Here is a 25,793-nt window from a genome sequence, read left to right as displayed (position 1 = left end):
TGTGCTATTGCATGATTGTGTGTATTTTGCTCATTACCATATTATGGGCAGTGATGCATTGAGATGTGATTTTAGTTCATCCTTTCATAATGTGCGGAATTCGTATTTTCTAATAAGAAAAATCACTCCCTATAACATTGTATTTTCTGAAAACAAAATAACCCAACAGAATGTAAGAAATTAAATTGTTTTTGCGTCAGTTCAATGAAAATTGTGCTGCTCCTTCTGTTGTGTGCAACTTGGCCACCTGGGGGCAGTATAATAAAACATTTTTTTAAAGAAAGACCTACAGAACCAATAAACAGTATAAATTTTCCTTAAAATTGCATTAAATTAATGGTCATTTTCTGTTCTTCGAATTTCCAATTTCTACTTCCTGATTGTAAAATGGCCACAAGAGGGCAGCCAATACTGGTCTCGGGTACCGTCCTGAGTACAATACCTTGAAATAAGGCCAGGTATCCAATACCGATCCCTGGTATCGGTACTCGTCCATCCCTATTTTGTTATTTTTTTGTTTTCTTGTGCTTTGTATATTTTAGCCTGCACATTATATCTGTTTATATGTAATCCCATTCTTTTCTAAATAGGTTTATCCTCAAAACATTCAACATTCACCAAAATATTTGTACAGTGGAACCTCGGAGTTTGAACGTCTCGGAACTCATACAAATTGGACTTCAACCCCAAAAATTTGAGTAAAAAATGCCTCGGAGTTTGAACTCATTTTCGGAGTTCGAACACCCAAGCAAATCAAGCTAAGCCGAACGTACTTTGAAAACGGGTAGCCGAGTGAAGACAACAAAAAAGGTAAGGTGATTTTTTATTGTTTAAATACTGTACAGGGTGTAAATATAAAAAAATATAAATAGAAATTATAATGGGAATTTTTTGTTTTTGGAGCTTGGGAACGGATTGCATTTACATTATTTCATATGGGGAAAAAATGTTTCGGAGGTTGAACAATTCAGACTTTAAACACTTCACAGGAATTATGTTCAAACTCCAAGGTACCACTGTATTGTATATCGCCCATTATCCAGATTATGACTATATTATCCAGATAATTAATATATTAAGAGTAAGATTAGATTATGCATTCTCACTACAAGCCCAGCATCCTTGCACCATTAGCGCCTCAGCTGTTAACCTTGACGATGACATCATGCATGTTGAATAGCGAAGCAACGGCCGAAGATGTGTGTGTGTGTGTGTATGTGAACGCTCGAGGATGTGAGCATTTGAATGAGACAGGAATTTGCCATCATGTGTCATCCTCCATGCGAGCCAGAGGGGCGGAGAGAGGAAAGAACGATTAAAAAAAGAACAGAGCCGCTAATGAAGTGCAAAAAGAGCGGATGGAGGGACAGGAGGACAGTGGGGAGGAGGGGGTGGTGGGGTGTCAGATGCGGAAAAGGGGGAGACGATGAACAGATGTGGGATGAAGATGGGGAGAGTGGGGGGAAGGCGGAAGAGGAAATTGGAGGAGAGGAGACGGGCGAGAGGCGGTACAGGTTGGATGTTGACAGCGTGGTGGAGGATGGATGGATGATGAAAGTGTGACAAAAAGAGGAGGAGGAAAGTCACGGTGTAAAGGAAGTAGAGAAGGAGGTGTAGATGAAGAGGAAAGCAAGAGAAGGAAAAAGAGACTGAAAGAAGGAAGTGCAAGCATCGCATTTAGGCCTCATCGCGTCTTACCGTTATGAGCAAACAAATGAAAATCCAAAGTCACAATTCTCTTAATGAACCCGCTTGTTTATTTGTTTACAGCCCAAAGAATGACATCAAATGATGCCAAATAGTTGTAAAGGGTCGCAAAGATTTCATGTCATTATCATGCAAGATCAGACAATGCAACATCAACATAGCCAAATTGCAACCACTTTTACATTCAGATATTTTTGTATCTTTTTTTAAATCTCTATAATATTGTCCTTTATATAAACATAACTAAGTAGAATGTAAAGAATTAAACCTTTTTTGCATCATGATTAAATCATTGTGGCTCCTTCTGGTGTGCACGACTTAGCCACGTTCTTATACAGTCAACCCAAAAAAGTCTCACTTCTAATTGACTTACTTAACTGGGGAAATGTTAGTAGTTTTTCACAGAGGATAAAGAATATGCCCGTGAGTATTGTTATATTGTCTGTCTATGTGTTTTGCTGCACTCTTTCACTTTAAATATCAGAGTGTTAAAATGCTCTAACACAGTAAGATGCTACTTCATTCAATAATGTGCTAGCATTAAGCTAGCAGACTAAATGCAAAAACAAGTGGTTATTTTGAATAAGCAATGTCCTATTCTCTTTGTTTTATGTTTAGTTTGACAGTAAACTTTAACTGGAATTGGCACGTGGTGAAATAACATGTCAATTAAATTACTTACAATCACAAAATATGATAAACAATTAATACATTTGCATAAAATGTTATTTTATTGTGTCAATTAATAATTGATAATAATAGTTTTATGAGGCTAATAATAAGAAACATAACAAATTATATATCTAAATAAAATTATGCAAAATATTGTTGAATACATTTGTTTAATGAAATTACGTACCTGAACATCTGAACATTATTATCTAGCAGATTTTTTAATTTTTATTAGCTACTGCGTTTGATCCTATCAGATTGTGCAGGTGTTCCTAATATTGTGGCAAACAACATCAATAACATCCTCCTGAGTATACATCTTTATTGGGCTACATGTGTGCTTAGGGTGTTTAGCGTGTGCTTTAAGTGTAAGCTTACACGTGTGTGTGTGTGTGTGTGTGTGTGGGTGTGTGTGTGTGTGTGTGTGTGTGTGTGTGTGTGTGTGTGTGTGTGTGTGTGTGTGTGTGCGTGTGGGATGGTGAGTGTCAGCGCACATAAATAAGCGTGGCCAGGGAGATAGCCCAGGGTTTGTTGACTGCCCCGATGTTTAAAAGTGCGCTCCGCTGCTGGTGACTCATGCTCTTACACAAGCTAACATGCTAACAGCCTCGCCAATGTGTTAGCACTTTCAGCCTAAGTGGAACAACTTTGAATTGAATTGTTGATCATTCAGAGTCACACTTCGTACAGCCGGACAAGCTTTTTACACACCACCAATACCATACAAAAATGCAAAATATATAACAACTAACGTAAATCTCATCTGGAGCAGATCAGAATCAATATTTATCTGATGACATGACAAAAACGTAAAACATTACAAGTCTAAAGATATTGATTATTCGTTATAAGGCTACAAACGTGTTTTGCTAGTCAAACTTGGCATGTTTTGCTATGATCAACCAATCAGAGGACATAAAAATGCTGATGTCACCAAGGGCTCTTGCCCTGTGAGGACAACTTCAAAATATAACTGGTTAAGGAAAAAAAAGTACTTTAAATGACATCAGCCAACAAAAGCGATTGGGCAGATTAGACTGGCATGGCAACACATAGAGGCTGAAATTTGATTGGACAAAATATCTATGCAGGCAATGGAGGCCTTAAAGCCAAGGGAATTGTTTCAAAATGAAGGGAAAAGCCTTCTGGAAATAAATGAATACAATTTCATGCAACAAATACAATATTTGAATTGAGGTTGTCAATAGTGGTGAGTTGTTCTGAGACTGTTTAGGACTGAGTGTGATCATTCAGCAGTTCTGCTAACAAACAAAAAATGTTTTTGGCATTTTACTAAATAACTTCTAATAGAGATGACATATTATGCCTTGAAATTAGATTTTGTTGTTGTTCCTTTTTTAAGCTTGTAACTCAAGACGCTCATTTCTTAAATCATCTTACCACATTGAAATGAATGGGTTATAACAGCTCAACAATTCTTTAGCCTATATATGAGGTTTCCTATTATGGGTTAACATTAAGCTAGCAGATGTGAAGGCAAAGTTCTGCTTTTTGAGAAGAATATGTTGAATTGAGTTTTTGCTTGCAAGTTGAAGCAAAAAAAATGGTTGAATGATGTTTGTGTCTCAAATAACACATAAGTGGGGTCGCTTGTATCTCAAGGCACCACTGCGGTTCCGCGATGTGCTGTTATGGTACTGCATTTAGTTGAATTGTTTTAGAACTTGAGGTTTGAAATATCCCAGTTTTCTTGAACGTAACATTATCCAGCAAAGCCGAGGCCAACCTGGCATTTTCTTTGTAACGCGGTTATTATCCAGGTGTGCCACGTGATGTTTGACTCGCCGAGATCTCATTACTGATCAGCCCGGCCTTACAAAACCTCGTCAGCGGCCCCCCTCCTCCTCCATCCATCCATCTTGTCCTCCATCTCTTTCTTGTCTCGTTCATATCTCCCTTCTTAACCCGTCTATCCATCTATTTGGTATGCATTGCTGCGTAGCTCCTGGCTGCAGGTGAGACCTGATGATTATGCATGAGTCCCCTCCGAGTGGATGTGTGTGCGTGCACTTTAGTCGTCATGGATTAGTGAACATACGTGGGCGAAGGCTGCGTATGCGTGGAAAATCGAGATTGTGGGAGAATTGGTAGAACTTGATCTGGAATGTGCAAGCAGGAAAAAACAAGGGAGAAATTGTCAAGTGGAAACACGCATGAAGTGGGCGCGTCTTTTATCTTATCACGTCCCATAATCTGCTCCTCGTGGTGTGCTCGCTTTGGCCACCAAGGGGCAGTATAATCTATACGCAGAGACACAAAAGAAGAGTTTCACAGCTAGTCCGCACTGACTTAACAGGACAATAAAATGACACCAGATCCACCAACTATAAAGTGTAAGTCAATACTGGATTCTAAAATAAAACGGGAGCCAGCGCTTTGAAATTGAGTCAACAAATGCCCCCGGCCACTTTTTGCGAAACTGCGCTCTGCAGAAAAACTTTCTTTTCTGCTGTGAAAACTTACCCTCGCCCCCAACCCAGAAACATGAAAGCAGACTTGCCTCGCAGCTCCATAATTGACGATATCAAATTGGAATTGGATTAAGAAATTAAGCTTCTCCTTCCCCTGAGCCTCAGGTGACCATTTCCTGGCTGGATGCGCGTGTGAGTTCCCATCCCGCCCACACCGACGAGCTCTGCCGGCCGATAGACATCAGAGAGGTCATTAGCGAGCCACCCGGGTCTCCGCGCCCCTGCTTCGTTTGCAGGCATGAGAACAGTAGCAATTAACCGCGTGAAGACTGGCGCACCTTGGAGCTCCAGATCGCCAGCCAACATGGAGTCGGCCTCTGACGTCTTTGCTGTCGCTTGTTTGTGTTTTTGCCTCCTGCGCTGTGAAGGCTTTGGTTAATTCAGCACAGCTCAGCATGTGATGCGCGGCTTGCTTTGTACTGTGTGTGTGTGTGTGTGTACGGGGAGACATGCTAATATAGGTCAGCCTAGAAAACAAAAATAAACCAAAAGCACGGGTGAAACTCAAGGCCCGGGGGCCAGATCTGGCTCGTCACATCATTTTTTGTGGACCACTAAAGCAAATCAAGTGTGTCTATTTCACATTTTATTTTATTGTGACTGGTTTTGGTCGGTAAAATATCAGAAAAGCAGCAAAAATGCTGATCAATGCTTTCCAAAATAAAAGCAAATGCCTGAAGATGTATTTTTTTAAATGAATATATATATATATATATATATATTAGGAGTGTTAGACGATTAAATGTTTTAATCATGATTAATCGCATGACTTCAATAGTTAACTCACGATTAATCGCAAATTTTAGATCTGTTCTAAATGTACAATAAAATATTTTTTCAATACTCTTGCTAACATAAAAGTGGGAAAAATGTTAAACTAATAGAAACGTGGCTGCATCTTTTAGTCATTGATACAGTAATTTCATAATAATTCATAAAATTGAGATACAATTAAAAAGATGTGCTGTACTGTAAAAAACGAGTGGATTTGTGTTGAGGTAATTTTTCTGCCACTAGATGGCATAATTGCATTTGTAAGACGTTGGTGACAGCGTTTTTTTCATATTAAGAGTTATCAAAGGTATTTTCTACTCTGAAATTCTGCACATTTTTGTCAAATACAATACAAGCTTTCCAAGTAAGTGGCGGTCATTAATTGCGCATTAAAAAGTGGCGTGAAAGGAACTTTAAGATTAACTCAAAATTAACGCACAAATTTTGACACACACACACACATATATATATATATATATATATATATATATATATATATATATATATATATATATATATATATATGTGTGTGTTTTACAAAAATACTAAACTCTATTCATAATGTCATGTGTCCCTGAGACACAGCGAAGCAGTCCCTCGCACCAAAAAGTACTTTTCCATGTACAGAACAACGTCTATCTAGTCACTGCCAAACTACGCCGAAAGAATCAATACAGTACTACATATATTGTTTGTTTGTTTTTTATTAAAAAAAAATTTTTTTTAGATGTACCTGAGGCTAAAAGTTGAAGTGTAGATTCTTTGTTGGATTGAATACGCGAGTGCATTCAATGAACGCGGGATCATTGCCAAGGCCTCCTACACTGCTATATTTTAATGTTGATTATGATGGTGTATCTTTTTAGGTGCTACTAAAAAAATTTGAGAACCACTGATTTAGCCATTAGTATTGTCGTTTTTCTGCTACGTTACCTACATAAGTGTTATTTCCTTTCGGGAATGTCTCAATTAACATGCTAAATTCTGCTTGTTGACCTTGTGTGGCATCCAAAGGCCACAGAACAATTGTTCTCACCCCTGCTCGTGACCAGCACGCTGCCCTATTGTTGAAGGCAGTCAGTTTGCCGGCATGCCCACGGTAGCAGAAGTTGGCATCTGGCCTGCGCCCACTTTCGCATCGCACAAGGAGCGCAGCCCTTCATTCACTTCGCCTTGGCTGGCTGGCGGTGTGGCACGGTTGCTATGGAAGCTAATTCACAAGCGGCGAGCTTACTTTGCGTCCGTTGCACGGAGGCAGTCAAGCAAACCGCGCACACGCTTCCACGCGGGCGGGCACACGCATATAGTGCAAGCATGTAGCCTAGCAACAGCAGCGCTGAATATGGGATGGCGCTAATGCGCGTCAAACGTTTGGCACATCCTACCAAACAACACGGGGGTGGGGGAGTGTGGCGTAAAGCTATGGTAGGAGTCCGTTACTGTCGCTCAAGGTCACTTAACATTCAAGTACCCCAGAGGACTCATTTTGGGTCTCTAAAGTGCCATTTGGACCTTTTACCAACTCAAAAAGGATAGAAAAGTCTATAGTGTCAAGTGTATAGCAAAAATCTACACAGTCATTGTAGGATTTCTAAAGGCTTTTTTTTCTTTTCTTTTTCTGATGTCAGCAAAGTAAGGCCCATTTCGCTACATGCGTTGCCACGGACTGTTTGTTGTTGTCGTTGTTGTATTCCTTACTTCTGTCTGCCTCTTCTTGTGATCTCATGTTATCTCTTGTGTTGCGTAACTCAGCAGGTGTTTTAAGACGCAGGTGGCGAGTAGGCCCCCCCCAAAAGAGTTCTCAAGTGCCGCTATTGTGCCCTGATTTGAAGACAGCACATTGAAAATTGAAGTCCAATTGAAATACAATTGATGTACTTGTAATATCAAATCATCTTTCCCCACTGAAAATAATGGAAATGCCATTAATCCGCTCCAGTCGCCATCCAAAAAACAACAAACATGTTTATAATCTATTTTTAATAAGAAAACTGGCACACTATAAAATGGTACTTTAATAAAATCTGGCATGTGCAAAGTGCGCCATTCGAGCAAGGCCTTCTACTCACTGCCGTTCCCTCACCTTCCAATGTTGTATTGTTTGAAAAAATTGGCGCATCACATACTGCATTATGCTTGTCAAGGCATCCAGTCTTGGTTTGAAAAGGAATTGTAATCAGCTAAAGCCTTCACAAAGAAGCCACAGTTGGAAACAGCTGATTGTTGGTCTCATTTAGTCCAAACCAAGCTTGTTGTCTGTGGTGAACGTACATTCCTCAGCATCATCTTGTTCATTACGCCCTAATGAGACACATTTGATCAGCAACTCTTCATTAAGCCGAGATGGCCCTAAACACCGCTGGATGCCAGTCCCCCCCCCCCCCCCCCCCCCTGTCTATTAACAGCACCATTCCAAAGCGGCAGTGCTGTCATTCCCAGCATGCTTTTCAAGGAAGGATAAGCAAAGGAGAGAAAGAAAGAAGAAAGCCCACTCCAGTTCAAAACGAAACGATTACCGAAACTTGACTTTGTCCCCACAAAATGAGGCCTACCTGGAGGACGCGGGAATTACACAGGCGATATTCATTTCGCCTCGGCCACTTTGCGGCATCCTCCCAGCCAGCACTAAGCACCACCAATCAAACAAGCCGCACGCTGTAAGATGCATACAGATGAGATTCTTCTTCCTTCCTCCGTCACTTTTTGTCAACGCTTCCCTCCAATGCTCTCCTCATTCCCAATATAAAAAAAACCACCAAAGATATCTTTGCATATTCATCCATTTTCTTTACTTTGCCACTACCTGTTTACAAAGTGGCACAATCCATGAAGGCCGTGTGACCCAGGTGCACTGGCCACATTCATCAGTGACTGTGGCAGTGTGATTTTATAACAATGCTGCTATGTTCCAGTGTTTTCCTTCAACTCCGCTTGTCCTTAATGAGGGACAAACATTCTCCCCACGTCACACCTCTAATAGCACTGCAACCACCCCCCACCTGTCCTTGTTAATGCACAAACCGATCTAATGGATCTCATTAAAAAAGTCAAGATAACGCTTGAATGAGCACAATCACGTGGCGACAAAAAAAAGAAGAAAGAAGATGGATGACGGCTTTTTTTGGTAATTATTTAGCCTGTCTCCTTTCTGTGACGGAAAGGTGAGGAAAGTTAAACAAGGGAAGCAAATGCCAATTTCAAGTGCCCTTTACTGATCATTACACACACACGCGCGGACACACACACGCGCCACCGATGCAAAAAGCTGTCTAATGGGCCTGTGCTGAAAACGTCACAGCATGTTTGCCCCCCCCCCCCCCCCCCATGGCGCAAGAAGTTCTTGCAATGATGTGCGTTAAATCATAAAGTGGTGAAAAGCAGAGCTCACTTGAAGCTGCTCGTCTCGTCCAACCGTTTGCGTGATAATCAGCTTCCTTTCATTGTGTTGCATCATGCGGGAAAGCCACTTTTACACACAAGGACGAAGACGCGAAGAGGAAAACTTCCGAGAGAAGGTTCAAACGCGCACAAAAGAGGAGGAAAGTTGAGTCAGCGCTAAATCCACGAGCATCTAAAAACAGCACAAGATCAATTAAGGCAAAAAGGGCCCATGTAGGTTCATACACACACATGTTTGTCCTTGCAGTGTTTGTCCGTCTCATCCTCAGTTCATACGTTCTCCTCCTCTTCACCTCTTATCCCTCAGTCAGCCTCTCTTGCTCCATCACACTCGTACACTTTTGCTATATTACACCCTCTCGAAAAGCACACGTACACACAAACAGTGCCATTTCTGCCCTTACCCCTCAACACACTAAAAGGACGCACATAAGCGCGCGCCGTGAACACGTCACAATTTCTAACACGCACACTTGCACACACACGTACGCGCACACATCCCTCACTCTCTCTCTCGCTCTCTCTCTCTCTTTTAATGTCCTCGGGGTGAGCGAGGATGTCGGCAGCATCCGTTCAAGTCAGCGGTGACACTGCAGTCTTCCCTTTAATGGCACAACTGCCATGCACACGCACACGTCCATGAAGGACCCTCACGCACACTCGCTTACACACGCGCACTCGCACACGCGCACTATAGGACCGATAGGAACCCAAGACATGCAGCATACAGGACTTCTTGAAAAAAATGCAGTTGACAGAAATAGGCTTATTCCAGTTGAAAAAGTCATTCTAAGCAATTTACACAAACAAATTCATCTTCAGTGCATTTGGTGTGTTTACATTCGAGTGTGTTTGTGCCCTTATGCAATAGGCAGAGTAAACAGCGTGCTTGACACATGGCTGCTCTGATAATGTTCTATTTTGGCACCGAGGGGTCAGCAAGCAGCTCAAACGCAAAAGTTGAAAGTCACGCGCCGCGTTTCTTTTACGTAACATTGGAAGGAAGCAGTGACGAAAATGAGGAATTCGTAGCGTGACTTGACGTGACGGACCCTGGCACGCGCTCACACGCACCTGTGCGGTCCACAAGAGAGGGAAGCTGAGGAAAAGGAGGAGGAAGCGTGCTATACCTGTTAGCGGTGAGCCGTCGTCCCGGGTGCGATTCTTTCCGTGTCCGCTCGTCCTCTGCCGAGGCTGCGATGAGCTGAGCCGAACGTCAAGCGGCGGAGCCTCCGTTCGCCTTCCACTGCCGAGGCTGCAAATGGCAACCGAGCTCCCTCGCAGTGGCAGCCTCTTCCACACGCTCTCTCTCTCTCTCTCTCTCTCTCTCTCTCTCTCTCTCTCTCTCTCTCTCTCTCCTCTCTTTTCCTCTCTCTCCTTCCTTCTCCTACTCTCTCTGCTCTCTTTTCCCCTCTCTCTCCTCTCTTTTCCCCTCTCTCTCTTCCTCTCTTTTCCTCTCTCTCTCTCCTCTCTTTTCCTCTCTCTCTCTCCTCTCTTTTCCTCTCTCTAACTCTCTCTCTCCTTCCTTCTCCTCCTCTCTCTCCTTCCTTCTCCTCCTCTCTCTCCTCTCTTTTGCCCTCTCTCTCCTCTCTTTTCCCCTCTCTCTCCTCTCTTTTCCTCTCTCTCTCCTCTCTTTTCCTCTCTCTGCTCTCTTTTACCCTCTCTCTCTACTCTCTTTTCCTCTCTCTCCTCTCTTTTCCTCTCTCTCTTCTCTCTTTTCCCCTCTCTCTCTACTCTCTTTTCCCCTCTCTCCTCTCTTTTCCTCCCTTTTCCTCTCTCTCTCCTCTCTTTTCCCCTCTCTCTCCTCTCTTTTCCTCTCTCTCCTCTCTTTTCACCTCTCTCTACTCTCTTTTCCTCTCTCTCTCTCCTCTTTTCCTCTCTCTCCTCTCTTTTCCTCTCTCTCTCCTCTCTTTTCCCCCCTCTCTCTACTCTCTTTTCCTCTCTCTCTCCTCTCTTTTCGCCTCTCTCTCTCCTCTCTTTTCCTCTCTTTTCCTCTCTCTCTCCTTTCTTTTCCTCTCTCTCTCCTCTCTTTTCCTCTCCTTTTACCTCTCTCTCTCCCCTCTCTTTTCCTCTCTCTCGCCTCTCTTTTCCCCTCTCTCTCCTCTCTTTTCCTCTCTCTCTCTCTCCTCTCTTTTCCCCTCTCTCTCTACTCTCTTTTCCTCTCTCTCGCCTCTCTTTTCCCCTCTTTCTCCTCTCTTTTCCTCTCTCTCTCTCCTCTCTTTCCCCCTCTCTCTCTACTCTCTTTTCCTCTCTCTAACTCTCTCTCCTTCCTTCTCCTCCTCTATCTCCTCTCTTTTGCCCTCTCTCTCCTCTCTTTTCCTCTCTCTCACCTCTCTTTTCCCCTCTCTCTCCTCTCTTTTCCTCTCTCTCTCTCCTCTCTTTTCCCCTCTCTCTATTCTCTTTTCCTCTCTCTCCTCTCTTTTGCCCTCTCTCTCCTCTCTTTTCCTCTCTCACCTCTCTTTTCCCCTCTCTCTCCTCTCTTTTCCTCTCTCTCTCTCTCTCTTTTGCCCTCTCTCTCCTCTCTTTTCCTCTCTCTCACCTCTCTTTTCCCCTCTCTCTCCTCTCTTTTCCTCTCTCTCTCTCCTCTCTTTTCCACTCTCTCTCTATTCTCTTTTCCTCTCTCTCTCCTCTCTTTTGCCCTCTCTCTCCTCTCTTTTCCTCTCTCTCGCCTCTCTTTTCCCCTCTCTCTCCTCTCTTTTCCTCTCTCTCTCCTCTCTTTTGCCCTCTCTCTCCTCTTTTCCTCTCTCTCACCTCTCTTTTCCCCTTTCTCTCCTCTCTTTTCCTCTCTCTCTCTCCTCTCTTTTCCCCTCTCTCTCTACTCTCTTTTCCTCTCTCTCTCTCTCCTCTCTTTTCCTCTCTCTAACTCTCTCTCCTTCCTTCTCCTCCTCTCTCTCCTCTCTTTTGCCCTCTCTCTCCTCTCTTTTCCTCTCTCTCACCTCTCTTTTCCCCTCTCTCTCCTCTCTTTCCCCCTCTCTCTCATTTTTTTTCCCCTCTCTCTCCTCTCTTTTCCTCCCTCTCTCTCCTCTCTTTTCCCCTCTCTCTCCTCTCTTTTCTTGATGTAAAAGCTTTTGTATTTTTTTATCTATTTATTTAATTGCTCTTGCCGAGCTGTATGTTAGGAAAAGAATGTAAATAAGAGCGGCAAATAAATGTATTTTTTCAAAATCAAATCAAAATCTCTCTCTCTCTCCTCTCTTTTCCCCTCTCTCTCTACTCTCTTTTCCTCTCTCTCTCCTCTCTTTTCCCCTCTCTCTCCTCTCTTTTCCTCTCTCTCTCTCCTCTCTTTCCCCCTCTCTCTCTACTCTCTTTTCCTCTCTCTCTCCTCTCTTTTGCCCTCTCTCTCCTCTCTTTTCCTCTCTCTCACCTCTCTTTTCCCCTCTCTCTCCTCTCTTTTCCCCTCTCTCTCCTCTCTTTCCCCCTCTCTCTCTACTCTCTTTTCCTCTCTCTCTCCTCTCTTTTGCCCTCTCTCTCCTCTCTTTTCCTCTCTCTCACCTCTCTTTTCCCCTCTCTCTCCTCTCTTTTCCCCTCTCTCTCCTCTCTTTTCCCCTCTCTCTCTACTCTCTTTTCCTCTCTCTCTCCTCTCTTTTGCCCTCTCTCTCCTCTCTTTTCCTCTCTCTCACCTCTCTTTTCCCCTCTCTCTCCTCTCTTTTCCCCTCTATCTCCTCTCTTTTCCTCTCTCTCTCCTCTCTTTTGCCCTCTCTCTCCTCTCTTTTCCTCTCTCTCACCTCTCTTTTCCCCTCTCTCTCCTCTCTTTCCCCCTCTCTCTCATTTTTTTTCCCCTCTCTCTCCTCTCTTTTCCTCCCTCTCTCTCCTCTCTTTTCCCCTCTCTCTCCTCTCTTTTCTTCTCTCTCTCTCTCCTCTCTTTTCCTCTCTCTCACCTCTCTTTTCCCCTCTCTCTCCTCTCTTTTCCCCTCTCTCTCCTCTCTTTCCCCCTCTCTCTCTACTCTCTTTTCCTCTCTCTCTCCTCTCTTTTGCCCTCTCTCTCCTCTCTTTTCCTCTCTCTCACCTCTCTTTTCCCCTCTCTCTCCTCTCTTTTCCCCTCTCTCTCCTCTCTTTTCCCCTCTCTCTCTACTCTCTTTTCCTCTCTCTCTCCTCTCTTTTGCCCTCTCTCTCCTCTCTTTTCCTCTCTCTCACCTCTCTTTTCCCCTCTCTCTCTCCTCTCTTTTCCCCTCTCCTTCCCTCTCCTCCTCTCTCTCCTCTCTTCCTCTCTCTAACTCTCTCTCCCCCTCTCTCTCTTCCTCTCTCTAACTCTCTCTCCCCTTTCTTTCACTGCTCTCTAACTCTCCTCTCTTTTCCTCTCTCTAACTCTCGCTCATTCCCTCTCTTCCTCTCTTCCTCTCTAATAATGTATCCCCTTTCTTTCACTGCTCTTTCTCTCTCCCCCCAGTCTTTCACTGCTCTCTCTCTGTCTCTCTCTTTCTCTGTCTCAGTCTCTCTCTCCCCTCTCCTTTGCTCTCTGTGCACCCTCTCTCTCTCTCCTCTCTTTTCCTCTCTCTCTCTCCTCTCTTTTCCCCCCTCTCTCTCCTTTCTTTTCCCCTCTCTCTCTCCTCTCTTCCTCTCTCTACCTCTCTCTCCCCCTCTCTCTTTCTTCCTCTCTCTAACTCTCTCTACCCTTTCTTTCACTGCTCTCTAACTCTCTCCTCTCTTTTCCTCTCTTTAACTCTCGCTCCTTTCCTCTCTTCCGCTCTTCCTCTCTCTATCAATTTCTCCCCTTTCTTTCACTGCTCTCTCTCTGTCTCTCTCTTTCTCTTTCTCTGTCTCTCTCTCTCTCCCCTCTCCTTTGCTCTCTGTGCACCCTCTCTCTCTCACTCTCTCTCCTCTCTCTTATTCTCTCTAACTCTCGCTCCACCTTCTTTCACTGCTCTCTCTCTCTCGCTCTCCCCTCTCCCTTGCTCTCTGCGCACCCCCTCTTTCCCCTCTCTCTGTCTCCATGCTCCCCCCTCTCTCTCTGTCTATCTCTCCCTCTCTCTCTGTCTCTCTCTCTCATTCTCTCTCTCCTTCTCTCTAACTCTCTCTCCCCCTTCTTTCACTGCTCTCTCTCTCTCTAACTCTCGCTCACCCTTCTTTCACTGCTCTCTCTCTCTCCCCGTCTCCCTCTCTCTCTCTCTCTCTCCTCTCCCTTGCTCTCTATACACCCCCTCTCTCCCCTCTCACTCTGTCTCCATGCTCTCTCTCTCTCTCTTTCTCTCCCTCCTTCTCTCCCCCGTTCTCTGTTGTGTTATTTCCCCCCCCCCTCTCTGTTTATCTCGCTCAATCTGTCTCCTCTCTCTTTGCTCCATCTCCATGTGTGTGTGTGCCTCTCTCTCTCTCTCTTCAACTCTGTGTTTCTTTCCTTATATTTCTTTACCTATTTACCTGTTTTACTCTCTTTCCTGATGCTCTGCATGATCCCCCCCACACCCCCGCACGTAGTGCACACAGGGCAAGGGAGTGGGCCAATCGGAAGGGAGGTGGGGGGGCCCCAAGTGTGGTGATAGGAGAGTGATGGGGACTCAGGGGGATAAGAAAGCAATTAGAAGACAGCTCCTCTTCCTTCCAGTCGGGGATGTATAATGGAATTAGCTGGGAGGAGGTATGGGGTGAGAGAGTGGAGGGAGGCTGGGGATGGTGGGAGGGTTGTGGAGGTATTCAGGGAGAAGGATGTTGCAGGGGGTGCCTTTCGCGAGTCACCAAACTGGTGTGTGTGTGTGTGAGTGAGTGAGTGAGTGAGTGAGTGAGTGAGTGAGAGCGACAGAGAGAGAACAATTTTCATCTTGCAATCATGTTGATTTTTTCTCTCATTTTTCTCAACTGTTCAAATGACACATTAAATTGCCTAATAAATGACCTTCAAACATGTAAACTAATCAGCGGGATTACAAAAGGCACTCTGCATGACGTCAACTCTCCTGCTGTGAAGCAACACATACCGTCCTGCTAAAACCAAACTTTTCCAAAAGAGTCCATGTCACCTGCTGCTTTATAATAACCAAAATCAATCACTAATCTGTATTTGAGCTGGGGTTTTTTTGTGGCAAAGAGAGTAGGATGCCAAGAGGGAGGACCTGTGAACCCCACCTACAATCCCCCCACCCCTGTAAAAAGTCTGTATGTGAAAATTGTTGTATGAAGGTAGCGTATTTGTACCTTTCGATACAATGTGCATGTAACATATAGTGTATGTGCAAGTTCAACTTCCAAGTCAGATATAGCATGCCTTGTGTTGTTTCGTGGCATGGCAGAGGAGTGGTTTGGGGGGTTGTGATCACCCCAGGCCCAAAATGTTTTGGGGCATAATGGGTGTGAAAAACTTCCAAAGGGGGGAAAAACACAAGTATTAATATCCATCCATCCATTTTCGTAACCACTTGTCCTCACAAGGGTCGCGGGGGGCGCTGGAGCCTATACCAGCTGGCTTTGGGCAGTAGGCGGTGTACACCGTGAATTGGTTGCCAGCCAATCGCAGGACAAGTATTAATAGTACAAATATATAAAAAAATGACACCACTGAGACAGCTAAACATTAGTTTGGGTTTATCATGAGTTTGAATGTGATTGGTTATTCTGAACTCAGCCACACTTGTTCAACAACATTATCTCAATTCTTTATTTGAGATTTTTTTTTTAAATTGCATTGTAGGTTATAGGTCACTTTAATGGTGGGGATTAATTATATTTTTTTTTTATCTTGGGCTCATTTTACAAACGCCTGGCATTTGAAGAGGAGTGTGTAGACTTTTTCAATCCACCGTATGTGCAATTTTGAAGTAGCCTATACAATAGTGGGTAAAAAGACTCCATTCAATACTTGAACTGGTGGACCCAGAAAAAGTGGGGAAGTTAGAGGACGCAAGCACTTGAAATGCGAAAGCCAGTGAGTGCACGCCTGCTGTTGTTTGAAAGGTGGTGTGTTGAAGTGGGAATTGCGCGGCTCCTTGCTCATCCGCCGATTGGCCGCCATTGCGTGCCTCACGTCTCGTGTGCGTGCGGCAAAATACGTTTACTCATTTATGTTGACAAAAAATAAATAAATAAATAAGGATTGGAGGGGGTTGCAGTCTTGTATGTATTTTAGGCAGAAGAGAAAAAGTGTAGCGTGTGTCTGTATCTAGGGTGTCCACACTTTCTTTTCTCCCAGTGCCTTAAAAAAGTCAAACAAAGGATGACATATTTAATTAATTTAACATGATAAAATAATGACATATAAACTGCTTTTCTGCATTCTGCATTTGCATATAGAAGCCACAAGATGGAGGAAAAGCACTTCACACAGAAGATCATCAAGCACCATGTATCTAGCCCGTACAGATTCATAAAACCATGTTACATAGATGACTGCATTCATTAGAGAAATACATCAAGATAAATAACCCACCATGGAGCTCAGCCATAATATATTAGCAGACAGACACGCGCAAGCAGAAAATTATGTGACCTCATGACATGTTGCACGTAAACTTAGTTAATAAGCTTACCTTGTGTCATTTATGCGCAGCAGTATAAAACATGCTTACAGGAGATGGTCACAACTGCTCAGAAAGCTGCAGTAATATTAGTCCAAATAATAAAGAATATCTGCCTGTATTGTCTGTCTACATATGTTGCTTTACCTTACTGTATACATTCACTTCCGGTTTTACTTTTGACTGACACATTCAAGGACCTAAAACAAAACGAAACGAAAAAAAATAAACAAAAAACGAAAACAAACAAAACAAAAACAAAACAAAACGAGACAAAAAACGAAAAAAACCAAACCAAAACCAGAAACGAAACGGAACTGAACTGAAATGAACGAAAAAGAAAAAAAACCGAAACGAAACTGAAAGAAATAAACAAAAATAACAAAAAATGAAAAAAAAAATCCAAAACCAAAAACAGAAACGAAACAAAATAAACAAAATAAACAAAAAACGAGAAAAAAACAATCAAAACCAAAACCAAACCAAACCAAACCAAACCAAACCAAACCAAACCAAACCAAACCAAACCAAACCAAACCAAACCAAACCAAAACAAAATAAAATAAAATAAAATAAAATAAAATAAAATAAAATAAAATAAAATAAAATAAAATAAAATAAAAACCAAAACCAGAAACGAAACGAAATAAACAAAAAACAAAAAACAAACCAAAACCAAACCAAACCAAAACAAACAAAAAAACAAACAAACAAAAAAAAAACAGAAACGAAACGAAACAGAACAGAACTGAACAAAACGGAAAAAAAAAAGAAGAAACGAAACGGAACGAAATAAACAAAATAAACGAAAAAAAATATCCAAAAACAGAAACGAAACGAAACGAAATAAACAAAATAAACAAAAAACGAAAAAAAATAATACCCAAACCCAAACTCAAACCAAACCAAACCAAACCAAACCAAACCAAACCAAACCAAACCAAACCAAACCAAACCAAACCAAAACCAAACCAAACCAAACCAAACCAAACCAAACCAAACCAAACCAAACCAAACCAAACCAAACAAAACAAAACAAAACAAAACAAAACAAAATAAAATAAAATAAAATAAAATAAAATAAAATAAAATAAAATAAAATAAAATAAAATAAAATAAAATAAAACAAAACATCTCACATGCCAAAACAACACCAACAACCCACCAAATGGCACCAAAAGTCCTAATTTAATTGCTTTGGCTTGAGTACAAAAACAGCGAAGACCAAAAAATGTCAGCGAATAATAAATGATGGCATGCCATCTGAAGAGGCGAGGCGGGACAATTCCCGGTAGGTCGTCCTATATTTCGGGCCGCGAATCGGCAGGAAGGAGACGTTTCAAAATCTCGCAGTTAGCAGCCCACACATAATCAGCCCGTAAATAAAGAGTATCCACTTTGTCTTATGTTGACTGTCTCATTCTCAATCAACTGTAACTCCAATCACTCTTATGGGCTATACAGCACTGACTGACTGCCTTTGTTATTAAGGGTGTCACCGAGTTACAATAATATCAAAAGTAGCAAAACTTGAATCCACGAATAGAAACAATAACAATATAAATATATTAAACCCTGTCTGTACAAAAATAACACATAAAAGAGGCAAAACACAATCACAAGTGTTACTAACAGCAACAAAGCATGATGGGAAAGCCTCCTACGATTACTGTTGCTCTCTTCAAGTTAGCGTCAGTCAGCTCAGTAGTGTGAACCAGAAGTGGTGAGAACACATTTCAAAATAAGAGTACTAACAGGAAGTACATTGTTCGCTGCCTTAATCTTGCCGGCTTAACTTCATTTGGTAAGTGTGTCTTGTGAAGTGTAAAATGTCTTATCCCATTTTCTTATGAGTTTCTTTTGTCCTTTTTTTGGTGCCCATTTTATGTTCACATACTTGTTCAAATAAACAAAGACCGTGCTCTTGTAAGATTATTCAATTGTAAATGACATTTTTGATCAAATGCAATTTGAATAACGTTGGAGGGAATGTTCATCTACTTTACAATGATATACAAACTGTAATTAAATAAATTGTGTATGTTCATTAAAATGTGAACTCAAGTGGGCCGGTCTGAGCCCTGAAATTCCAGAGCTGAAAATGTGTCCCATGCGGTCCGACTCTGAATGATGGTTTCCCACAAATGCACGAATGGGTTTGCTGTGTGCAATGGGCTGCTAAAAAACGGATGCCAGGCCGCAGCTTGTGTAACGCCGCTCGCTATGATGGAGGGATTTTTTGATGGCGAACGACTGGGGAAGCTTCTGCATCACAGCGATATGCTCACGTTACTGATTGTGCTGTGAATGAAAATAAAGGAGGAGGAGGAGGAGCCATTGATTCTCCTTCCATCCAACCTGCTCCTTTTTGATTGACAGATGAACAGCCAGGCTTTTATAATGAAAATAGTAATAGTGGCTCATGCGCACTGATGATCACGCGCATTTGGCAGTCAAGTGGACGCGCATGCGCACAGGTGGCCAATTGATTTGGCGTTTAATTTCTCTCTTGAAGGAGGCGCCCTCGTTTGACCTTGAAGACAGACGCCAGAGGTCACGTTCCACGCACGCGCATCAGCTGCCCCCTCCTCCTCATAATATACGAGCGCTTTCCATCTGCCTTCTAATTATAGACAAAATGCGGCGCTTCCTAATTTTAGCTGCGGCTGCGAAATAGCGCGCCGTGAATAATTCATGAGTTGAGACACGGAGCCCGCGCCAGTTTCTGCATGCCGGCACGCTTATTGCCACCTTGTTGCACGGCGCGCTCGCGTAAGGCCTTCAAAGAGATCAAATATAGAAATAAAAGAGCAATAAATTGTGAGTTTATGAGAAATGAGCCAATAGCTGATATAACAATAAAGCAAAAATGGCGACGAGAGTGGCGGACAGCTCGGAGATGAGATGCGTGACGTGAGCGGGTGGCGCGTGAATGATTTGTTTGAGCGATCCTCACCGGGACGCGTTTGTTTTGATCAGCGCAGATGTGAAAGCGCCTGCAGCTGTGGCATCAGTGAAGGCGGACCCGAGGTTCAAGCGGCCGGGCTGCGAGGGGATCAAGCGTTTGAACGCTCCTCTCATCTCAACGCGCCTCAGGAGCGCGCCAACGTGCAGACTTGACTGTCAGGCTGGTTGACTTTCAAATTGGTCTGATTTCAAAACATTCACCCCCCCCCCCCCTGCAGTGGGAATAAGGTGAACTTTGGAATTTTCATGAAATGCTTAAACCGCATGGGAGAGGTTTTACACGACATTGCGTCCTTCTCAACTGTCATACAAGTTTAGAAATTCACAAGCACCTCGAGATACGAGTGGCCAGACTTAATGAGTTTTACAAGCTGCCATTTGACTGTTTTGTTGTTGTTGCTGCTGCTTGACTTGCAAATGCAAATCTGAGATACAAGTGCTGCGTGATGGCAGTGACCTTGATTGATTCAGTTAAAAAAAAAAAGTTTGGCAAATAGTGAACAATCCTTCATTAATGCTTCCCATAGCTGAAGTTGACTTAACACACAAAAAAAGACAATTACACACTGTAGTTATCTAAAACAGCCAAACAATGCTTAATGCTTTTAGAATGGAAAACATTATTGGCATGCTAACAGTTAATGTTGGTAGTAATGGTTTTAAAACCCTATAGAGATACCCCTAGGCGGTATTAAGACTCGTTTTGGGATTTTTGATGGTTCTGACCAAGCCACGGATAACATTACTATACCAGATATATTCCTTATCCTCTGCAAAGAGTGTCTTATCCAGTAACTGCGGCTTACTTTGTTTGCATCTGCATGACCAGAGCCGGTGATAGAGAGAGTTTGTCCAACTCGGTTTCGGCAGGGTAACAACATGGCGTCCAAATATGTCATGTGACCAGCAGTTGACCAATCACAGCGTAGAGCAACGCTGAGTTGGCCAAACTCTCTCTATCAACGGCTCTGTGCATGACTGTATTATGCTGCCTCCTAGTGGCCAAGGTGGGCACACCCAAAGGAACAGAACAATACATTGAGTTGTAGCTTTAAATAATAATGCTCAAACTCCTCGCCTTTTGAAGATGCTTGACAGACACTAATTGGATTGGATACAGAAAGGGTGTCTTGCCACCTAGTGCTGTTTTAGAGGCATTGCTGGAAGACGTGGATTTCCAATAGCGTCTGGTTAAACTGCGATTGTTATAGAAATGCATACATTTGAGCAGAACACTACAGATGTGTATTGTACTAGAACAGTATTGCTCTGATCAACCAATCAGATGATGTGACTGTGAAATAGGAGTATGAAATCTGATTGGTTAAAAAAAAGAAAGAAAAAAAAAGTCCCATCGCCGATTTAGTTTTCATTGCATGCGCCAGCACGGCTGATTCCGAAGGCCACGCATGGGCAGATTGGGTTGACATGGCAACACACCGCTGTTAAAATCTGATTGGACAAAAAAAAAAGATTTGAACAAACCCAACATCATGCACTCGAACCAGTGCAGGCGACAGAAGTGCTATAAAATAAAAATAAACTAATTGGAATCCATCTTTGCAAATAGTGAAAAAAATGCACATGGTCTCATATTTAAATGAAAACCATTATACTTGAAATGATTATACTGTGAATGTGCTTACTGTGAGGCCTGCATCCCGAGTAAGAACTGTTGAAGTTGCGTTTCACCCCCATGACATCATCCTGTGGTACTCCCTCTCACTTGCATAGCGGCTGCTAATTGGCGTGTTTTGTATTCAGTGCAGGTATGCTGACTGATATGCGTTGGCGCCCTTCAAGTTCACCGAAGGGCTACGTAGCCTGGGGGGGTGGCCGGGGACGTGCATGCGTGGGTCAGGGTCATGGAGAAACAAAACCACACTCACACGCTCACACACACACACACACACACACACCTCGGATCAATGGGAGGCAAGAAAAGCGTTTGTGTGATGGGCTGCTCTGTTGCCGTGGAGACGAGGGGGACAGTGATGTTACTAGGCAGGAAATGCTCTCTTTGAATGACGTAGATGGTAAAAAAACCATCAGGAGATATTTTCCCTTTAAAAGTGCCGTACTTATCAGTATATATAGCCTGAAGTAACACTAGTAAAACAGAGGGTATGTGTATGACGTCACAGGAAAAGGAAGAACATCATTCTGAGAAACTTGAGAGAAGCCGCACAGCTTACAAAAATAAACAATCAATTCACAACAATACCTGCATGAGTCACCAGCAGCATCATAACAAATTGTGGCTTGTTTTTGGAAAATCTTCCAGCAGGACAATAGTGTCACCTAGCGACTGTTTTCTTTAAGGTAATCTGTGTTGAAGCCGCTTTCATCAGGAATTGCGATGCACTTGCGCTTCCTGCTGGAGAATGTTGGCATTACACGCACACACACGCTCATCAATACGTGCTATTTCAGCACCACGGACAGCAGTCATCATTCTTTTAACGGCACCGTATTGGCTAAATATTTACATTTTAAATTCAACTTTTCGTGGTGGTTGAGAGTATATAAAATATTAAGACGATTTAAAGTCAATTTCAGAAATACAAAAATAAGTTTAAAATAATAATGTATATAAATGAAATTATTAAAGGCTGTCCAAAAGAGGACATGGAAGAAAAAAATCATGTACTTTTGAGTATAGAAATGTAACAACAATGAATGCATTCACGTACTGCAGAAGACAGAAGGTTTTTCATGTTAAAAAATAACAATAATTCTTAAAGCAATATCTTGTATAAGTTTTGCATTATCTCTATCTTTTCTTACAAAATGTTGTCTTCCATGTCACCTTAGGCGCTCTGTAGTTTTCGAATATTGAAATAAACAGAATTAAAATGTAATTTTTTTATGACAATGAATATGATTTATATCTACCAATATACACTGCTTATAAAACATAAAGGGTACAATATTTGCCTTTTGGGAGAAATTCTACAATGAATCTAAAATGCAACCTTCACAAGTGAGCTTAATTTGACCTCAAAAGTGATCACATTTGTTGACACTCACAGTACCTGCAGCCCCCCAACAATTACAAACGCTCCCCCTTAACCAATGTGTTGTTTCTCCTCTCTTTTATTTGGATTGCACACTTCAGTAAACAGATCTTCACAGTAACAATGCTATAGCAGAAAACCAGCCAATCACTGTGCAGCGACGCTTGTTAGGTCAACAAAGTATATTTACAATGGATTGGGGGGGCAGCTCAAAAGCAGAACTCCCGTTAATATTATTATGTGTGGATGACAATAAGTATGTTGTCAACCCTTTTCCATCCCTTTTATAAAATTAATTTTTTTTTGTGTTCATCAACATTCAAGAACTACACTACTTTCTATCATTGCAACACTTGTCATTTGGATTCCAAAATAAGACTACATGTCAATGGGAATAGCAATGCTACGTGAACCCAGCTAAGTTAAAGCGATGATCTTTGTGGCTCACCAATAAATACTCCTTTGGACTCTTCACATAAAGTAAACCGACACACAAATTGAATTTTTTTTTTGTATCAAACAATTTCTTTAAACAAGTGAAGACAATAAAAGTTTCAGGTTTGCATGTGAAAATCTGATTTGAAGTGCAGTTAATAAAAAAAGAATAAAAAAAAGTCATTCATAGTGTTCATATTGACTGGTTTCCTGTTTATAGCTGAATGTGAATTGTCATCTCAGACTGCATCGAGTGTAAATTAATCCCGCAGCGGAGCTGAATGTCCTCTACTTGAAACATTACTGGAATAAGGCAAATAAAAGACACTGCATATGTCGTTGGACAACGTTTAGAATATTTTGCTGTATTATGACAAAATCTGCTATCACTCTTTATGTGAATGTTTTCCCTTGCTTGTGATGAGGAAACAAATGTCCTGATGTTTCCATGATGCACTAACTGATAAAGTTAATTTTCTGCTGACAGTAGTAGTGAACCCCTGCATATTTGCTGATTTTAATTTTTTTTGTTGTTGTTGCTTTTTTCTATAGCCTTCATTTGCAGTTTTTGTGCTCAGGCCAAAGCCACGTCTAATATAAAAAAATTGGCTTTGGTGCCATAGAGTCCGACCAATACGGCACTTTTGTAGCAGTTGCTGATATTGTTATTCACAATAGGGGCAAAAAAACAACAACTTATATCTGCTATCCTCACCGAAATATTTCCAATACAAGAACAGAAATTATTTTTCTACCGAAAATATGATTCAAGGCAAAGAAGCAGAAGAATACTAAAAATTAAAATAAGGGACCTAAATTACACTGTCAACAATATAAGCTATGTCTTATAATGAATAACGGGAATTAACAGTTGTAAATGTATTTGTTTCCTTCACATCGATGCAACTTACCTGCCAGTAGTCTTATTAAAACTTACATGAAAAAAGCTAGAATGCTCTCATTGATATGGCCTAACAGCGTATTTCTACATGGACGTTATTGCAACGGGGCACTAAAGTGTTGTACAACGTCACATCATAGCCTGGAGCACAAAAAAAAGCAATTTCTCTGGTCGTGATTATGAGTGGCGCACTTGGCTGCTCAAGCAGAGCGCCAAATCCCCAAAACACACAAAAAAAGTTCACATGATTGGCGCGATTAATCGGTCGGACTCATGTATCATCTTGTGTCAATGAATTCAATGTTGTAGTGAGGGAAGGAGCATAGTAAGCTGTCAAAAAGAAATGCTCTGCTGCCATCGATAGGTCATTTCAAATCGTTTTCGGAGGGGGCGTCAGCTACTTTTGGATTTTGGCTGTTCATGGCGGGACTTGCCCGCCGCCCATGCCAATTATGGTGGTTTCACTGTAATGCTGCCAAAAGTGTGCATTCGATTACATAAAGATAGAATAAAACATGGACATGAAACGGACGTTGGCCAACGGATCTTGCGGGTGACCAAACCAAATGTTTGCCAAGTCTGTTGCCGTACCCGGAGGTCCGTCTGTTGTATAAGCACACTTGCACAGAGGCATTAATGCCAGGTCTTGGAATTCACTGAATTCAGCGTGATATGAAAAGTGGGTTCGTCCCAGCGGTCCCGCGTAATCTTTGCGCCGCCTGGCCCTCCCTCACTACCTGTGAGCGGAGGCCGTGTGCGTGGCCGACTGGCCGTCCACATCTTCCTCCACCACGTTGCCGTAGCCTTCTTTCTCCACGCAGTCGGCGAGCACCCGCAGCACCAGGCCCAGCCGGCGGTCCAGGGCCTGCAGGTGAGGCCGGATGAGGATCGGGGACAGGCGGTCTCGGAGGAGGGACTCCTCCATCAGGGCGCTCAGCCGGTAGTCGTCTTTGGCCAGCAGATGGAGACGGAGGAAGGTGGACTTCTTCACCCTGCAAACAACAGAATGCTCTCGTCTGTATCTGTCATCATTTGTTTCTTAAGAGTCATGCAGAAATAACGTTCTCGTCTTCTGACCTGCAGCATTGACTGAGAGGGACCAGGATGGACATCTCATCGTGGTAGTGCTTCCCAAACCTGAACGGTTTAATTGAAAAATACGACATCAATTGTTAGGCAAGCCGAAATGATGGGAATGGCAGTTTATGCAGAAATTGGGGCTAAATGTTGACAAAGCAACACAGGAAAGGAACAAAGAAATTCAAGACTCTAAGGTAATTCACTAAGGCATTAATTTCCCGTGTGAGACTCTTGAGGAAACATTTTCAGAATCAGTGTTTGGACTAACCAAGGTTATTTTAGTGAACAAAATCTAAGAAAATAGATAAAACTAAAATTGAAAAAAAAAACCTTATGGTGAATAACAATATAAAAATCAAAATATATTAAAAAACACATTAACAAACTACATTTAACTACTATAGCTATAACACAAATGTGCTTCATTTGCATCTTTGTCAATTAATTTAATTCACCAGCCTTTGAGGGTTTAAAAAAAAAAAAAGTATTGCAAAGTATTTGGGTATTAAATAACAACTGTTAGCTGGAAGTCAGAATGTTTAACAGTCATCTGGGAGTTGTGGTCCCTTTGATGTGTGTCATGTAGAAGCGACGTCATCAAGCGGCAGCCAATAAAAAAGCGCCACCAGATAACATTGCTCCGATAATGGCTCCTTTAATAGCTGTCAACAAAAAATCATGCCACAAATCCACTTTCTGTCCATTTGTATTTGACTTGTGGATGGTTGTTTTTAAAATAATATTTGTTGGATTTTTACTACATAATACTTATCGTATTTTTTAAAATTATTATTTTGCACAAAAGAAATTCACTAAATAAAAGAAAAACTAATACTAAAACTAAAAACAAACAAAAACAAATAAAAGCTTACAAACTGACCCTAAAAACTAATCAAATTCAAAACAC

General features: G+C 42.1%; 2 protein-coding genes and 1 long non-coding RNA gene across 3 annotated transcripts in view; 1 reads left to right on the top strand and 2 right to left on the bottom strand.

Annotated features, from left to right (window-relative positions):
- rai1 (retinoic acid induced 1) overlaps window positions 1-10,310 on the bottom strand; it is a 67,906-nt gene extending 57,596 nt beyond the window's left edge. Inside the window, exon 1 of the mRNA XM_086092576.1 lies at window positions 10,175-10,310. The gene's annotated coding sequence lies outside the window, so the exon portion shown is untranslated. The remainder of the gene's footprint in view (window positions 1-10,174) is intronic.
- The window catches only part of LOC147181709 (uncharacterized), a 16,435-nt gene continuing 651 nt past the window's right edge, over window positions 10,010-25,793 (top strand). Inside the window, exons 1-3 of the long non-coding RNA XR_015096840.1 lie at window positions 10,010-10,183; window positions 24,628-24,820; window positions 24,890-25,080. This is a non-coding gene — a long non-coding RNA (uncharacterized LOC147181709). The remainder of the gene's footprint in view (window positions 10,184-24,627; window positions 24,821-24,889; window positions 25,081-25,793) is intronic.
- fam20ca (FAM20C golgi associated secretory pathway kinase a) overlaps window positions 22,424-25,793 on the bottom strand; it is a 42,267-nt gene continuing 38,897 nt past the window's right edge. The window contains exons 9-10 of the mRNA XM_086092591.1: window positions 24,884-24,943; window positions 22,424-24,798 (exon numbers count right to left, since the gene is read on the bottom strand). Coding sequence (XP_085948717.1) covers window positions 24,540-24,798; window positions 24,884-24,943 — 319 coding nt within the window. The 3' untranslated portion in view covers window positions 22,424-24,539. The remainder of the gene's footprint in view (window positions 24,799-24,883; window positions 24,944-25,793) is intronic.

Source organism: Leptonotus elevatus, chromosome 1, assembly GCF_054856555.1.
Source record: "Leptonotus elevatus isolate MCC_2025b chromosome 1, RoL_Lele_1.0, whole genome shotgun sequence".
Taxonomy (NCBI): Eukaryota; Metazoa; Chordata; class Actinopteri; order Syngnathiformes; family Syngnathidae; genus Leptonotus; species Leptonotus elevatus.
Note: the sequence above shows the minus strand (reverse complement) of the source record. Positions and strands in the feature narration are given on the sequence as shown.